The following is an 18,626-nucleotide window of genomic DNA, read 5'->3' on the forward strand; positions in this document are numbered from 1 at the left end:
GTACGACTCCAAGCAGTTTGTTTTTAAAAGTGAAATCCTAAGAAAAACACACACAATTTAAACATTTTTAATAGTATTTTCCACTTAAATCAAAATTAATGTATAGATTCTGACAGTCACTTTCTCCCAGCATTAGTCATTAAGGGAAAAAAATCCTAACATTAATGCAACACAAATTATTTCCTTTAGCTACACATTAGAGATTCTTTCTCAAGCCACCTAGTTCTGTTATCATCTTATGTTTTTAAGGAGGCAGCACAGACCTTTACAAGTCTTGACCTTTATTAATGATTGACTGATTCTTTTTATTTTTTCCTTCTCCAATCTTTGCTTAGAGCAAAATAAATGTTCTCTAGATCAATGTTTTAAGTAGACAGAACTGAGTAGCACAGATGCATAACGGAGGATGAAACCTATTGAAAAAAAATTCTTTTTATTGTATTTCCCCGTTTATGTTTAAACAAAAAATTTAAAAAAAAATGTAAAAAATATATTTTTAAAAATATATTTTCTTATCTATTAGAAAACATTCAAAAATGGTAAAACCCAACTTCTCTTTGTTTGTTAAAACATATTTATGGCTTACTACCATAAAGACAATGAAGCAGGATGTGGGTTTTCATATCTGCATAAGAAAATGTTTGTTTTTTTTAAATTTATTGTTGTTCCGTACAGCCTGTAAAATCTACAGCTACAGTAATCTGATCCTACTCATGCCTATAATATACATAGGCTACATGTGGATGCCATAATCACACACTTTCCCTTTAAAAAAGCTACTTTTAAAGGTAGACTGCTCACTTTAAAATAATTTATCCTTCTATAGCCTTCATAAAATAAAAATATTATTTTATGTATAGAATTTACCAGGGAATAAAACTGATTATAGGTATCATGTTGGATTTTTATTCTTTAGACTCTCTAGTCCCACATTTCCTCTAGTTTAGACTGTAAAAAATTTGTAAAAAAATAGTTTTACTTTGGCTCAGATTTTAATACTTTTTTTTTTTTTAACCTAGTTGCATGTATTTCTGTGCTGCAAAATATGAACTGCAGAAAAAGCTGGTAATAATTTTTAGATTATTGTCTGTGTTTGGTTTCCTAATTAATTTTGAAACAACCCCAGAATTTTAATTCTAGTATAATATCATGTATTTTCATAAGCAAGGCAAATTTATCTACAAAAGTTTGCCTATATGATAGATAATGCATTTGGGGGTAGGTAAATTAATGATCATAAATAAATAAACTAGGCATTACTAACTGTGAAGGAGCTGTTACATACTGAATAGACAAACACGATATTAGATGCTTTAGTAAGGATTCTGTATTGTTCTTTAAATCACAAATGTGGTACCACAGTTCAAGGAATTGCAAAACACCTGTGCCACAGAAAGTGGCAACACGTACTGTGAGCCTTTTGAAAAGCAAAGAAAACCCTACTGCCTTGAACTTCAGCAGTGATTTACCTTCCATTTACCATGCACTGAATACAAGTCTCAGGAAATGCTGCTGGGGTCAAGTACTGAGGCTCAGCTCATCTACAAGTCAGTCACACTTGAGACCCCGATTAAGCGACGTCCAAGTAACCAGCAATTACACACACACCAGCTTCCCTCCTCAGACATCTCTAACTACTGAAGTCCTTATTTTCATCTGTGGGTTGCTTATAAATTGCTACTGGCAGTTCAATGCTTTGTATCTCCTCATCCATTAGGTTAATTTGGAACGAATCATACTGAATTTAGGACACAAAACCTCATGAATTACATTTCATGCCTTGGGATATTATGACAGCTCAGAGGAGTTGGTCCACACCCACACTTGTTAACAGATTGCCACAAAGCAAAACCAGAGATAGGGGCAAGGATAGTGCAGAGTGGTGGGCGATGGATCAGGCAGTGACAGCATTTGCCATAATAAAGATAACACTTCTAAATGACAAGCGAAGTTCAACGGAGGGGATGCTCAAGCTTGGAGAGATCCTGACTTCTCTTGGTACAGTCTTCTCTTTTGATCTACTTCAGGCTGGAACCCTTATTTTCTAATTACATAAAAATGGAATTGAGGAAAAGAATGTGTGCAAAGACTCACTGAATGAGGTGAGGGTGGGGTTTTGGTAGTTTGCCACGTGCAGTGAGGATACAGCAGCTCACTTTTCCTACAGAAAAATCTAGTTTCCAGTGTAAAGAGAAAAGGGAAGAATTTCAAAACAGAAGTGATTTACTCTTGAAATTATTAATTTGGAACCATTTTCTTTGATACTTGCCTGCAACATTAAGTCAGACAAAGGTAAAATTAAGATATCCCTCAATCCTTACATTAACCATACAATACTTTTTCAATGTGCTGTACAGATAAGGTTGAGTCAACAACCTTACTGTCCAGGTTGTATTAAAATCAGTGTATTTTTTCATAACAAAGCAATGTTTCAAATGCAGAAAAAAAATATTTTTTTCATGGCACTAAGAGAAACAACTAAAAAATGTCTGCAAGTCTTCTGACATGACAGCATTAAGACTGAAAATGTACCAAAGAAAATATCATCTTCCTAAATTAAAATTAGCTTTAAATTTTGCTGAGCTGCAGAAGTATGACCATCAAAAATTATTTGCTATGTATTTCTCAGTATCAATAATTTCTCATGTGCACTTCTGCTGAAAAACAAGAACCATCATCCAGTGTGCTTGTTACTCATATTGATGAGTACAAAGCAAGAACAATGGAAAAACAAAATTAACTTAACAACTAATTAAATAGTTGATATGAGTAATACCCTCTTTTCTTTTATCACAGTTAAATGTCTGCCTTGCTCTCAAGCTTCTGTAACTGGATACCAGATAGTTAATTAAGTAGCAGTGTGATTCATATATAGCTTTAAATAATACCAAAATAATGATGTCCTTGTCATGGTCATGGTAAATCATTAACGCATCCCAGTTAATGGAGCTATTTCAATGAATTTAGCAGTCAAAAATGCAAACACATTAGAAGACCTGGGCTATAAATTTCTATGATGTACCATACCTTTTGCATCTCCTCTTATAAAATTCTTGTTAAATGGCTCAATGTAAAATATTTCTGAAAGTTACATTTTAAATATTTTTGGAATTTGTCATTCATTCACCTGCTGTATAGAGGTGTCATGAAAGAAGACATTCATACCCTTCAAGTTCAGGTATGTCATCCTAGATGTCTAAAAAAATAGTCTAAAATCCAACAAGTTGTCAATTTGCCAAAGTCCATGCAAAGCCACCTTTATGGGAAGATGCAAAGAAGTTCCACTCTGGTGTGATATGTTTTATGTCACACAGATGCCTCTTGATTCATATTGACATTTTTGGGAATCTACTGTGACCAAGTGTGAACTTAGAGTGATGTTTCATTATCAGTTTGAGCCAAAACACCTTCTCCCACCTTTTCTCCCTGGCTATAATTCCCACTCTCACCACATATTGGCATGAGGGTTTGTTGCACTCATGTGAACATCAGCATAGAAATTCATACAGCTTAAATTGCTTCTCTTTCCTTTAAATCACTTTTCAGCCCTGTAAGGAAGAGTGCTGAAGCTGGATGGAATAAGAGGAGTGTGACAGGAGGCAAGTGTCAGAGTAGCACAGATTTACACCTCTTTAAAGCAATCACGAAACATCACACCATTAATGGCTGACACAGCTGCCAGGAGAAATTGTGTCCTCTCCAGAGGCTCTACCGACTAATTCAGGAGCCTATTTGAGCCAGAGGTATCAACTGAAAAAAAAGTGAGCATTCTGCCTAATATAAAAATAGCAGGAACACAAAGGTATTGACAGCAACAGAAGTTAGGCATCTTAATGTGTTTTGAGCATCTTACTCTAAAAGGGGTTTAGGGGTCTTATGTTGGGGTTTTTGGTAATTTTCTCTTTTATGATGACTGTTTCAAAATCATTTTAAACAGAAAATAACAAAACCAAGGCGTTTGCATGTCCAGAAACTGCAGGAAACAGTAGCAAAATGTTCCTCCTCTCCAGGCCCCTTTCTGCTGTACAAGTAGGAGCCTGTATAGTTCCCTCTTGAACTGTTGGCTCAGTCTGCCCTGGAAACCAAAATCCATTTTTTACCTCCATTTTCCACTTTACCTCAAGGAGAAACTGATATAAGGAACTCCCAAATAAAACAGCTGTGAAAAAAGATGCAAATATTCATGAAACCAAAATCCAGGCAGTGAATTGTAATTGGTATCAACACTCTTAGAAAAGTCTTTCAAATACACTGAGTTATGCCTTAAACATGTCCCTCCAGTAACTACTACAATAGCATTTTAGTCCTCATCTAAGTTTTTGATTTAAACTAGGTTGAACTGTTATTGTTGGTAACATATTTGTAAGTGTGTTCACTATAGTAAGTAAATTATTCTGAACATTTGAAAAAAACCTAAAGATCATTCATTCCCTAACAGCAGTTCCAAAATATTTTGTCTTGGATTTTGTCCTTCTAAATGTGACTTCTGTTTGGTTTTTTTGTAAAGAAGAATAATGTCACTGTTTTGAGTATCACATGATGGAAATTATTTGCATTTATAACCTTTTTTAAGTGCCTGACCTTTCAAAAGCATTGGGAGACTGTAAATGGCACTTTGAATACTGTAGCTATGATAAAATATCAGTTGTGAGAATAATTGCCACTTGAAAAAGGTAGAAAAAACTATAATATTGGCTGCTGTATTTTTAAGTCATCTTGCTTTGTATGAGTATTGAATGTCTTTATTAAAAGTTGAAAAGGTCTTCCAAACAGAAATTCTCTAATTTTGACTTAAGTGGGATGAATGCTCTGTTTAATAAAAACTAGTGGGAGATTAAAACCACACGCAAAAACCCCACAAAAATTCTCTACTATAAACCTATAGGTATCTTTGTATCAAGCTCTGAACATACTATAAAATCAGCAAGAAGCTAATGAGGAGAAATGTACCATGCATGCTCTTAGATATCTCATGAAAAATCTGACCGTGAATGAATGATTAAAAATTACAAGCATTTATTACTTCAAATTAATTGCTTTGAAAGCTGTGAAAGAAACAAAACTTATGACCCTACAGCCTCACATCTCCAATCTATTCATTATATTAGCGTACAGAGAAGTAATTTTGCAATGCTTGTTATAATTTTTTCTAAATAAGCCTAATGTGGTTAACTGAAGTATGTGCTTCATTTATTTCTGTAGTGAACATGAATAGTCACTTGATATGTTTTATTTCATGGTAAGTATAACATTTTCCTAATATTTCTTTTCCAATATTTTCAGTTGTTGCACACTAGCTGTTGGAATCACACCAGTATATTGGTAATATAGTACATAACCATGTGAAGGATACTTTAGGCATCTGAAATGACTGATTCATTAGAAGGTGACATTTGCTGCAGAGCTCCAGGAAGATGCTCAAGGCTTCACAAATAACTGTATCCTGTAAATTTAAATTTTGGGCTTACTGAACTCCATGCCTTCTCTCTCTAACTTCCTAGCTCCGTGGTTCTCAAGGGTTACCTCTGAGCAGTGAAACAAGTGTTTAACACCTGGGGTTTTTTGCATTTGGTCTTTTACTTGTGTATACTTACAGACTGGCATGAAAACTAAGTGCTTAATAAACCTCTCTTTTCAGGTGATATTTTATTTTCTTGTGTGGAAATGAACAAAAGTACCTAAGTAGTCCACTGTCAGAATTTTACCTCAGGCAAAAGAATAAAAAATTAAAAGAGGACAGATTGTGGAAAATACTGCTGTGTTATCTTTTGTTTATAACTCTTTAGAGCATTCTAAGACAGATACAGGACACCAGTTATGTCTGGTATGTGAATGTTGAACACATTGCTGGTCATTTTTTATCAATATGAAATTTAGACTAGTAATGATGTGTATCCTAATATTCTCAAGCCTACGCCATAACAAAGGAATGCACTGACCTATCGTTCATCATCATGCATTCATTAGAAACAAAATGCTATATAAAGGTTTATAATACATGCCATATGTAAACTGTTGTTGGAATTATTTTCATATTTTAATATCAGCTATGCTACATAGCATCAAATAGAATTTCTGGTTGTTTTTTTTTTTTATTTTCAGGTTCCTCAGATATTAATTATGTAAAATTAAATAGCTAAAAATTGGATATTTATGACAAATATGTGTTGATTATATCTTGAGGTTATATATCCTGTGTATTCATCCATCATATCCTATGAAAATAGAGAGGAATAGCACTTCAGAATGCACAATCTGGAGTCTCAATGTTACACATCTCTTAACAAACATAAAAAAGATCCTGTTCAGCTGATTGCTTCAAAATATTCATAGTACTGTTTCCTAAACTATAAGAGTTTATCTAAAGCATTTAAGCCCTCCAGACCCTTAGTGTTCCTTCAAATAACTTTCCATTTTCTGGTGACAAGACAAGCCAAATCCCCGATAATTATTGCAATTAAGAATTCCTGCAGATTTAGATCGATTTTTCAGAACAAAACCTGTGTGCAGCACTAAATCTTAATACAGTTCCACACTATGTCTAAGACAAAAACAGTGTTCGATACAGCTCCATGCAAAACTCCTTCTCTGAACTACATGAGCATATGCTGACTTTACCAATAAGGCTGGAAAGCATTTATTCTAGAACTGGAAAGCAGATTAATTCCTGTGAAAACTGTAAATTCCTGAGTAAATCTGTAAATTCCTGAGTAAAAACTGTAGTACTGTTTGTCATTTCACCAATACATTATTCTTGAGATTAGTTTTATGTATGAATAACTTTGCTGCTCACAAGAGATCTGTTTTCCTATAGCAAGATATTCTGGAGGAGTTAGTTAATTTAAATATCGTTATTAATGATGGTACACAATATTAAATTTTGAGTTTGTCATTTGCTGTTTAACATTTTAATGTTTTTGCATAGCACCATTGTATGATGGTTTGGGGTTTTTTTTAATGCAAGGAAACACACATGTTTTTCAGCATCATATATGAAAAAGTCCCTACATATAATTCAGAAACACAAAGTATAACTTGAAGCAAAAAATCTGGCAAAAAATGATTACACAACCATATGATTCCTGATGTTTCAAATTTATAAAATTCCAGTCTTTTTAGGACTAAAATTTCACATGAAATAATGTATGATATATGCCTAAATTGCATTTCTTGGTATGTGGTACTCTGTACTTATTGTGATCTTGGCTACAATAAGTTATACCTTGCTTCCACAGAGTATTCCTACAGAGGTTTTGCTGTATCTGATTATATTTCACTCCACTAGTAAGGAACAAATGATTTTTGATATTTTAACTCTTTTATAGGAACCCAATCTTCTGGATTACCCAACTGATACGTCAAGTCTTCTCAGGTTCCATAGCCTTCTCTCATCTTATCAAAATAAACTGGTTGTATTGCACAAACAATCTGAAATAGAATATTCTCATACACCTAATCTGTACATAAAGAATCAAGTGTACATCGTTGCAGAGGTACTGAACAGACACAGTTGATTCCATTAAATCCTGCTTAGATTTTTAAAAGAGAAGTATGGTACATAGTACTTTCTAGAGCAGACATTTCTCAACGGATTATAACCTAGCAGGAATAAAAAAGTTTTACTATTCCACCCTTAAATCAGATAAATATCTCCCAGAGGAAGCATTGATAAAGTGGGATAAAATTTGAACAAATGTATTGTCAAGTTTTGTCCATGCATAAAAAAATATGTGAGATAGATATATATATATATGTAGATAGATAGATAGATAGGGAGAGATTAGGTATACATGTATATATATTTATTCTCAGACACACACAAGTGCATAAGGAGAGAAAAAGAAGCCTTTAAAATACATATGCTATTTTTAATATCTTAACCATGACGTTTTAGGATTTGATTAAGTAAGGGAAAAGAGTGGAAGGAAAATCAGCTGATGTTATCACTGGACTGTAAGCACAAACTTTTTCTTAGTGCAGTTGAATGTTTCTGACTCACTTATTGTCTCTTTAGTAAACTATATTAGGGCCTTCATGGATAGCCTCAGCTACAGAATAGCTGTATTAATGCAATCTGAAGGTTGAAAGTTTAAAGAAGGGAGTGTAGGGTACCTTGCAAACACTTTTTTTTTTTTTTTTTTTTTTTTGGATAGTCAGATTTTAGAGATTAAAACATCCCTTATCACTCTCTTCACTAGATTTTTTTTTTTCCTAAATCAAGACCTTTGTTGGGAGCACACTTTAATGCTATACTTCTCCATCTGGAATTTGAAAGCTGAGCTGAAAATTTCAATTAAAAAATTTAAAGTTATTTTCTCTCTTTAAAGTAGAATGTGTAAAAGAACCCACATGCAATTTTGGTCAGGTTGTATCTGGTTTGACTGAAAAAATGTACATACATGCTAAAGACCTTCCTAATAGCACTGCTTCAGAGAAATAAAGAGAAGTTTTTTTTAGTCTTTTCTTCCCTTCCAACCAAATGATCCTGCTTATGCACGTTTATAAAAACCAGAAGATAATACTTATATTTACTAAATTTGCTTAAATTGACTAAAAACCCCTCATTGTTATTATTGCTGTTTCTGACACTTCATGGGCTCTCCATTTTTCCACGTCTCTCCCATAATAGTCCTCAGAGTCTACATCAACAAGTCTTGAACTGGTTAGCACATCTAGCTATTATCACTGACAAAAAGACAGCAAAATTGACAGCAATATGCAAACTTCTGCTCCAATCGGATAAATATTGCCCTGTATATGATTTTCCTGAATGCTTGGTTTATATTTTCATGTATATCTTGGTAGGAAAAATTGTCAAAGACACTTTTAGGTTTGTTTGGGTTTTTTTGGTTTTGTTTGTTTATTGAATATTCTTTCAATTCAATTTCCATCCTGAAAGGAGTCACTGATTGCTAGTTATCTCATGTCACTTTAGTTAATTTATTTATACATCTACTGTTTGATCTAGTTAAGGACGGCTTTTATCATTAACAAGGTCAATTTGTGTGGAAGGTTTTAATGCAACACAATGCTATAAATGAACCAGCATTCTCCTGTCCCTGATGGGGAGCTTCTTTCTATTACTGCTTTAGAAATAATATATTAAAAGTAGTCCAATGAAACTTTTTCTTGAATCTATGCAGGGAAGGGTGAGAAAGAAGAAATCCCCAATTCACTATGTAGTAATTAATTTAATTTTATCAAAATAATTCCTTAGATAAAAACAGGACAGGTATTCACTGCGTATTTGGTCACAAGTAACTTTTTTTGGGTTGGATACAATTCAGGAGAATCAGTTTATTCAGATCATCAGGGAAAGTGTCTTGCTTCCTGTACAAACTTATCTTTTAGGTCCATTCATATAGTGCTGGAAATACTTTATTCCTTTTTTTTTTTTTTTTGTTTCTCTTCTCTAACATCAAGCCTACCTAGCTAAAAATAATTCAACAATAGCTTTATTTTCCTGGGTGAATTTTGCATGTCAAATTACAGCCTTGTGCAGAAGCAGAAGATACATTGAAAAAGTGGGGAGGACAGAGGCTAACTAGCTTGTGAGGTGTTTAAAATAATTATTTCATGTTTTGTAATGTTTTAATCCAGATCCATTACTATCTGTTGTGGAATCATATCTGTCTTCTTTAGTAACATGACATGAACCAACTGGTTACTAAAATCAGACTTTCTTGAGTCAGGCTAATAGTATTCTTTGTTTCCTTGATGGGAGCATTTATTGGACAGCATTAGTGGGAAAAACACTGTAACCTGAAAGGTGAAACTGAAAAAACTCAGAATTTACCAATAAAAAATCCCAGAATATATATATTTTAAAATACATTTACAAATCATGGATATTATATATTTCTATCATAAATACATAACATCTGCATGACCCTAGAATTAAAAATAGTTACCCAAAATTTTAGGATTTCAGATATATAAGAAGCAATGTTAATTAATGCCTTCCTGAGCAGGTCTGTGTTTGTATTTTCAGATTTTTGTTTTCATTACTATTACAAGGGGGTTTTATATTAGCAGGGATTTGTACACATGATTTGGTTAGCTGTGGAATGCAGTTCCTTGGATCATCATGTTCTTATTCCCACACTGTGCCTCCCCTGGCCACCTGTTCACTGCCAGCTTTTCTCCCCTCCCTGGCCTATGCTGCCACCAGACCACAGAGTGGCTTAGAGCTGAAAACACTCTTCATCTTCTTACAGCTCCAAGCTTTGCAGTACATGATCTTTTAAGGACTGTATTTACCATAATATTTTATCTGGAGATGTGTTTCCAGAGAAGTAGTTTATAGTGGGGTCACATATCTACCTAAAAGCCCTTTTAACAGGAGAAAAACTTGAAAGTAATTAGCATTTTTTACCCTTGCAACAGGATTAAGTAATTGATTGCAAAATTGGAAGTGAAGTAACAAACAAAAGACATAAAGTCCAGAAACTAATCTTTCTTTCCTCATCTAGGTTTTCTCTACTTCATTCCTTGGCTCTCCCACGTTGTTTTTTATGAAAAGCCTTTAAGAAATTAACTTCTCCTTCAATTTTATCCTGTGCTTCCATCTCATGCATTTCTGGTTACTATTCAGTGTAATAAAAAGATATTTCTGATGAATTCTCCAGATACCAGTGACTCTCTAAAGTTTCTGATTGCAGTGCAGCCATGCTTAACACACTCCAAATACCAGTTGAATAGCAGGACACCTTTTCCTCAAAGAACTGTGGATAACTTGAGCATGATGGGAGCCTGTGGGTTCCTAGGATTGAGGTGTGCAGATTCTTCGGCTCTGGTTTCTTACCTTTTGCCTTAGCAAGTCAGACTGCAGATGACTTATGCCATATCAGTCACCCCTTAGAGAAACTCCTTCCTGCAGTCACATCTCAGTCTGATGCTGTTTTATGGAAGCCAAGCAAGACAATAACACAACAGGTGTGTGGTCCCACGACATTAATTTTAGTTGCTGGTGTATAGAAGAAGCCACTATGTCTTATATCTCTGTTACTCAGCAGTGCTGTAGCCAAATGAGTAAGTTATGTCTTAGACTTGTCTTGGGAGTTAGATACACCTTGGTTTAGATACTGCATGGAGGTGTTCTATTTAAGAACTGAAGTCCAGTAGCTCTTTCAACAGAAAATGTGCTGATATTACTGAGGTCTTCCTCAGAAGTGTGCCAAGCACTGCTCCACAGGGGCCTGCCAGCAGGGGAAGATTTGGAGGTGAATCATCACTATTGACTTTCCAGTACACCATGAGCACCTGGAGCTACACAAATCCCTGTAAGGTAGGTATGTACATCCCAGAACATCCCCTGACACACGTAACCTGCTTCGTTTCCAACTCAGGCTGGAGGACTGCAAGGTGAGAAGGACAGAAATGTGGAAGGGGAGCAGGGATTGCCCCAGATCCCCACCAACTGGTGACCTGCTAAAGAAATCCTGGACTGCCCCAAGCTCCTAGTTCCTTGCTCTGTCTTTTCTTTTGGAACGGGAATATCACCCATTCCACTTCTTCAGTGTCCACCAACACATTTATTTGCCAAGTAAGGGACAAACACACCATTCCAAACACATTCTGGAGGATTAACATTTTCTGGCAGTATCTAGACTGGTCACAAAATGTGGTGACCCCAAGACTCATCTGAGTAGGATTCGCCTGGCTTCGAGAACTATCCAAGTGAATCTTGGCATTATTCCAACATTAAAGTATTCTCATCTTTTGCAAGGTATGAACTGACCCTCAGAAATGAACACTGGCTTTCCTCAGGGAAACACAGACCTTTTGAAGGTTATCCAGCAGGACCAAGGCATTAAATCTAAGAGCAGAACAACACAGTTTTCATGTTAGGGAACTACCAATTTTTTTCACTCATTCCAGTTCTCAAAGGCTTTTTCACAGGCTTTTAAACAACAAATTAATATATTCTTGTAGCTTCTTGATATAAGGCTAAGTACTGTAACTTCACATTAATTTATGGTCAGACTTTCCCATTTGTGTCTGAAAATGACATTTTCAAGTTAACTCTTTTATATCCACCAACAGCTATTTAGTTTTCTGAAAAGTATCTTTTTCAAACCCAGCTCTTTTCAAATTATTTTATATGTTTCTTAGAACTTTGAGAAAACAAAACTGAGACTAATTCTAAAACTCGTAGACAAAAAAGCCTCTAGCTAGCCATTAATAATTACACTCTTCTTGAAATAGTCTTACCATACAGTATATTTAGCAGGACAACATTCTAGCCCAGAAAGGTTCTGCCTTTTGTTTTTGATTTTTTTTCATCAAAAATATCTCAGTAAGCAACATTAGTTGAAAAACAAATGTGCAGAGTCACTTTGTTCTCTGTTCCCTAGTCTTGTGTTCAAACAACATGAAATCATTAAGGACTGGCATACAGGAAAGGTTTTCTGAGTCAGTATATCAGAAACAATACCTTCAGAACAACAGAAAGTAGCTCTAGAAGGAAACATGCTACATGTGTCCTTTTCTATATAATAGTTTCTGAAAAAACCTGTATATTAGCATATCAGAATTTTACCTGGCTAGCCTGAATCATTCAAAGTAATAGTTTATTAATATCAAAGAAAAGATGAGTTATTCCCTGGACATTATTGGCCATTAAGTAGTAATCCCCATAAAATGCTCTGCCAACGACTGTCAGAATTAATTTGCAAGCCTTCTGCTTTGTCTGATGTTGTGTTGCAGAATGCACTTTACTTGCACAGAATGCAAGCTTTACTTGCACTATTTTCTTTCTATGAGATTTATATATTTTTTTTTCTATGAGGTTTGTTTCCACCAGACTGGTTTCCATTTTCTCCTGTAGCCGACATGCTAGAAAATCTATCACTAGGTTACTGTTCTGACACCATAATTCCAGTGCAACCTACTGTTTGTTTCTCACAAGTTGCCCTCATTGCCAATACAAAAAAGAGATAAATTGCTATATCCTACAAAATCTAGTAACTCATGCACTCAGCTTCTCCAGAAGTAGGACACTAAAGTGACCAATCATACCCACCAGCCACTAGACTAGAAAAAAGGAACCAAAATGCTTTCTTCATGCATCAATTTCTCTTCATTCATCTATACATAAATATCCACGAATTCAGAATAATCAGATGTTATTATGATAACACTACTGTTTGCTGGATGATTTGACTGGCACAACCTTTGTCATTACAAAATATTTTGCAATTCTGTAAGCAGCCACCAAAGCACAGAAGTCTTCCGAGCAGAACTTAAATCACAAAATCCCAATGAAACCCACAGCACGTATGAATATACAGAAGAGGGAAAGTTTAGAAAGAAAAGTTCAGATACTCTTGTAATTGTTGACTTTCAGCAAGATAAAACCCAGTATCAGTAATCAAAAGCTAGCATTCAGTATGAATTATTAAAAGTTTTTTATGAACAACGGTCTTCTAGATGATATATCATACATCTCTGTATGGAATAAACATATTTTTAATGCCTTTTCAATTAAATTATTAATGCCAACATGCCATCACATTACCATAATACATTAACATGTCAAATTCCTTCATATAATTTGAACAGAGGTTATGTTTGCTACTTACCTAACTGGGTCTCCTGAATTGTTAGCTTACTCTCCAAGGGGTGTAAAAGCTTTGGTGGTTTATCTGTTAGTGGTGCTAGAAAAGAAAGAAATTCACATATATAGTGTTCTGATTATTATTGGATAGACTAAGACTTGGTTTTATACCTATTGTATCAGGAAGTCTTTGGTTTTTCTTTTGTTTCAATAATGTTCATGCCTTCAGTAGCTGTAAATGTTTTTGCTTAGACAGTAAATATGGCACCAAAATTAAAGGCCCTTGTATGAAAAAAAGTAATTTCTTTAAACTCCCACAAAAAACCCCCAAGCAACAAAACAAAAACAACAAAATCCCCAAAACTAACCAACTAAAAAAAAAATGCAGTGACATTGCAATTTTCTATTTTTGTAAATATTATCCAGAATTTCATAGTTTTCTGTGATATTTAATTACTTTTCTATAAAGTACAGTCATTAACAGATAAATAACATCAAATCAATTACTGTAAAACAAGTTTGAATATTTGACAAAAATTTTATTTGAAAAGATATTACCAACACTGAAGCTTTGTGAAGGGGAGTACTAGAAAAAGGCTAAGTTTTCAAAATCAAAGGAATGGATACAATGAAATAATGTCAAGATTCCTAACAAGATGCCTTCCCTCTTCCCTTTTGGTCTACCCTGAAATAATATTAGTAGACTTATGCAATAGTGGAATAGAAAGAATTTTGTAGTGGTCAAAAACCTTCTGAAGGTTGATGAAGTGTGTTCAAACCATGCATGTATATAAACAATGCTGTTCTACTAAATATAACATCTGTCTACTTAATTCATAGAAGCACCATTGATTCTTACTACTTTTGTTCTTAGCAAGTGTCCTCTTTGCTATGTCTGACAGATGAGTGCATGCCATATGAAAAAAAAAGAATGATTTTTTTTCTTTTAATACTGATAGTAAATATTCATGGAAAATTTCCAACTTTTCTAGTCACCTGCAACATTTTGATATTCTGCTTTTCAACATCAATTCATACTTCAGTTCTTAACACAGATTATGGGCTGTCGCAGACTTAAAATACATTTGACATTTTGATATAGCTCTAGAATATTTGTTCCCTTCAACTTGTCAAAATCAATGCTCCTTTTCTTACTGACATACACACATACCCATATGTGTATGGGCTTAATCTACTAAACACATTCATCTCCTGTCAGTGGAATAGCAGAAGTTTAGTTGCATTCTCTTCACTATGTTTCCTCTGGTCTTTTAGTAAATTATCAATGTTCTTTAAAAGGTACAGCATTTAATTTCAACTTTGAGACAATTACAGAATGGAACCATTATCAACTCTTGTTTCTGCTTTACAGAGATTATCCTTTATATGATAAAAGCATAAACCCACTCAGCTGGTATCAGGGGTGTTAACCCATCAGATCTAGCAATGAATCAAAATTCAGGAATCAGAAAAGATGTGTACTTGGCCCACAGACCTTCTTTCAGTTCATTCTTCTTACAGCTTCTAGTCTCTATGGGAAATCATTCTGCACTACAGACTGTGAAGACAGCTGCAGTTGTGAAGGACTTTTTGACATCATCTCTGGGTTGCTACTTTTCTTTACACCAATGTTAATTCTTTTTACCTCTTTTTGTCTCTCTGTCTTTTTTTCCTTAAAGGCCAAAGTGGGTGGAAGGGAAAAGGATTCAAAATATATTTTCATCTTAAACTGTAAAATTAGTCATTCCCATTTCTTAACTTCTCTGTAAAGGCTCATAATGCATCAGCACATCGGCATTTTTTAAACATCCACTATGAATTTAAATTTAATTTTGCAGTTCTGTCATTCTCAACTCAATTACTATTCATCAGATAATGTCTTCTGAGTCATTGTTGTTCTAAATCTGTTTTGAAACTGTGATCAGATTTTAAGTAAAGATATAGTAACTTGTGGAGTTAATGCAACAAATAAGAAGATTAGAAACCAGCATTTTTTATCAGTTTAAGCCAAGATCAACATTACTTTTATGGTCCTATAACTCAGGTCTCAAAGAGGTTTTCTACTTTTAAATGAATAGGCCCAGGATGTGTGGAGGTAAATCATCCTTCAACAGAAGTATGAAGTTATTATAAAAATTTTGCCCAGTTTAATTTTCCCATAATTTATGAGATTTAATACAAAATTTAACAAAACAAATGCTACTGAAAATAATAATTTAGACACATAACTGGTGTATCAGAATCACAGGAGCATGTAGGCTAGAAGGATCCTTTGGAAGCCGAGTGATCCAACCTCCTGTTGGAAGCAGGTCCAATAGAGGACATTTTGAACATCGTCATGGATGCAGATTTCACCACTTTGGGTGTTCCAGCTGCCAACCACCCAGTGGCCCTGCACAGGACTCAGTCCAGTACATCTGTCATTTGAACAGCAAAGGGCTCAAATTCGTCAGTGTCCCAGGTGAGGCCTCACAGACACTACAGGGCTGGGAATGATCACCCTCCCAGACATGCTGGATAAATTCTTGCCAAGAGCTGTGCAGTTGGACTTTGCCAACTCATGCTCAACTTACTGTCCACCTGGGCTGACAGGACCATTCCTGCAAAGCTTTTTCCTACTCAGTCAGTCTCAGCTTCTACTCTGCTGCACGGGATTATTCCACTACTAGACAAAGACATTGCCTTTGTTGGACTCCATGATTTTCTCCAACTTTTCAAGGCTTCCTGAAGGAGCATCTCTATTCTCTAATTTGTCACCCATTCCTCCCATTTTGCTGAGAGTGAACCCTGTTTCATCCTTCAGGAGTACAAAACCCCCCTAATCAATAGTAAAACAAAGATAAAATAGAAGTTGTGTCACATGCTTATTTTAAAGGGATAGTTACCAATCTTTGTAGCCAGTAAGAGTTAATATTTAGTAAGATGATGCAACTCTAAAAACTCTAAATTGGGGAAAGCATCCCAGCATTGCATTCCTTTTGATGTCTACCAACCTCACACTGTTGTGACTATGTCTATACTATCAGCAATCACATTTCCCAGGGCCAACTCCTTCACCTGTCCAGAAAAGTAAAAATATCCTTGGGTACTCTGCATTCCAGGGTTTTAGACTGTAGGGAAATACTGTGAATATGAGTAATATAGGCAAGGAAAAGAATTTTAATAACTGATGTGCTTAAACTATCAAATTTTCCAAGCTGATCTGAAAATTTTTCTCAGTCAGTCAGGGCTGTTAATGTCTGCTATTTGATCCATTTCTTATCCTGAAGATGTGTGTAAGCATGTTCTCGCATATTAATCCCTGTGGACTGATGCAGAGGTAGGAATTTCTCTAGCTGCCTCTCCACCTCTCAAGTGTACACTCTCCCCAGATAGCAATATTAATGGAGAGCACAGAGTTAGCACAATCCTCATTTAGTTTAGAACCTCTGGAGTAGACCTATGTGTCTCCTATAAGCTTTTTCCTATCATTAAAATCATGGGGAATGACTTCTTAACTAGGTCATGTGAGAAGCTATTCAAAATCAATATTCTTTTCAGATGGATATATTGAGGCACAGTTACCTACTAAATTGAACAGCAAAACCATATTTTAATCCTTTCTTCCTAAACTTTTATTAAATAGCAAGAACCTAACAAAATTTATAAAACTTAAAACTACATCTGGTCTCTTTAACAACTTAAATACCTTTTATTCTTTTTTTTTTATAAATAGAGGTAGGAAGGCAATAATTTTCATGTCCTACAAAAATATCCAGGATTTCAAAGCACTTCCTGTTCTGCACTCTATGCAAAGAACAAAAATTCTTTTGAATATGTTTAAAAATATAAAGAGAAGATCCTCTTCCCACCAGGTAGTACTTATCAATGTGGCTGTCATAGAGGAGGAACAAAGTGCTTAGATTCCTATTCTTGCATGAGGGAATTCTCAAGTCTCTTGGCAAGAATCTTAGTCCCTAGATATTATTATCTACTGATGCATGGATTCACTTTTCCCTTCCTCCCTCTTGGTTTTTTCTTTCTCTTCTCACTTTTTTTTTGGTTTTGTTTTTCACTCGCCCCATAGCCCCCACTTAAGAGTCAAGAACATTATCCCAGACACAGTTTACCAAAATTGGTATATTCCTCTCTGAAAAAAAAAAGGGGGGTTTGATAGGTCAGTGCCTTTTAAAGGAAAGCTGTTTGATCATAAATCAAGTTTACAGCTCATCTTATGTTTGACTTCTGAACCATCTTTGATGAATGGTTTGAAAACAAATGTGTGTCAAACTTGAAGTAAACTAAAGTTAAAAAAATAAAAAGGTGAAGTAACCAATTCTGAAGATTTATTAAAAATTAATATACAAGTTCAGAGATACCAGTCAGCTGCAGACATATTGATCCTGCTCAGAGAAAAAGTGACTAAATTCACATTCCATGTCTATCAGATTGGATGTACATTTAGAATATATTGAACAATTTGTCTTGTGGTAATGAAAGTGAAAGCCACCACAATCAGTCACCCAGCTGGAAACAACCAGAAGATAATATTTTTATATCAGCCACTGACTTCCATACTCCTCTTCCCACACTGCTGCTTTAGCTTTAGATGAATGTGGTCACATGATATGTACATAGACCTGCTCTGTGCAAAACACTGTTACTTGGAGAGACCAGCCAACTGTTAGATTTCAACACGTGTAATGAAGATATCTTAATTCAACCTGTACATCAAAATAGCACTAATCTGGATATCAAAACTGAGCTAACTCAAAATGCACAAGCTTTATAATAGAAAAATTATAATTCCAAAGATCTAGGTTTACATCTGTTTTACGAAGTGCTCACGGATTCTCCCTTGAAAATAACTACAAAAGGTTTTAATTTCTTAGAGGAAGACGCGGTTGTGTGGAATTGCCTGCAAATCAGAAAGCCAGTTTATTGTCTGGACATTTCATCCAAGGGCAAAAAATCACAGGAATAGTTGCCTTACTTGTCCAGTCTGAGTTATACATATTTTAGAACATTTCTGCTTCAACTGTTTTATTGAAGTAGAAATTGTTTTTTGAGGATGAAAATCCTTTTGATC

The 18,626-nt window shown here is 34.8% G+C and overlaps 1 protein-coding gene across 3 annotated transcripts in view; it reads right to left on the reverse strand.

Moving 5' to 3' along the window:
• Positions 1-18,626, reverse strand: part of IL1RAPL1 (interleukin 1 receptor accessory protein like 1) — a 696,566-nt gene that overhangs the window by 151,917 nt on the left and 526,023 nt on the right. For all 3 annotated transcript variants that reach the window (XM_042035783.1, XM_042035787.1, XM_042035797.1), the window contains exon 6: positions 13,584-13,658. In XM_042035783.1, the coding sequence (XP_041891717.1) occupies positions 13,584-13,658 (75 nt within the window). The remainder of the gene's footprint in view (positions 1-13,583; positions 13,659-18,626) is intronic.

Source organism: Corvus kubaryi, unplaced genomic scaffold, assembly GCF_017639235.1.
Source record: "Corvus kubaryi isolate FWS band 111438036 unplaced genomic scaffold, C.kubaryi_AGA036_p1.0 133, whole genome shotgun sequence".
NCBI lineage: Eukaryota > Metazoa > Chordata > Aves > Passeriformes > Corvidae > Corvus > Corvus kubaryi.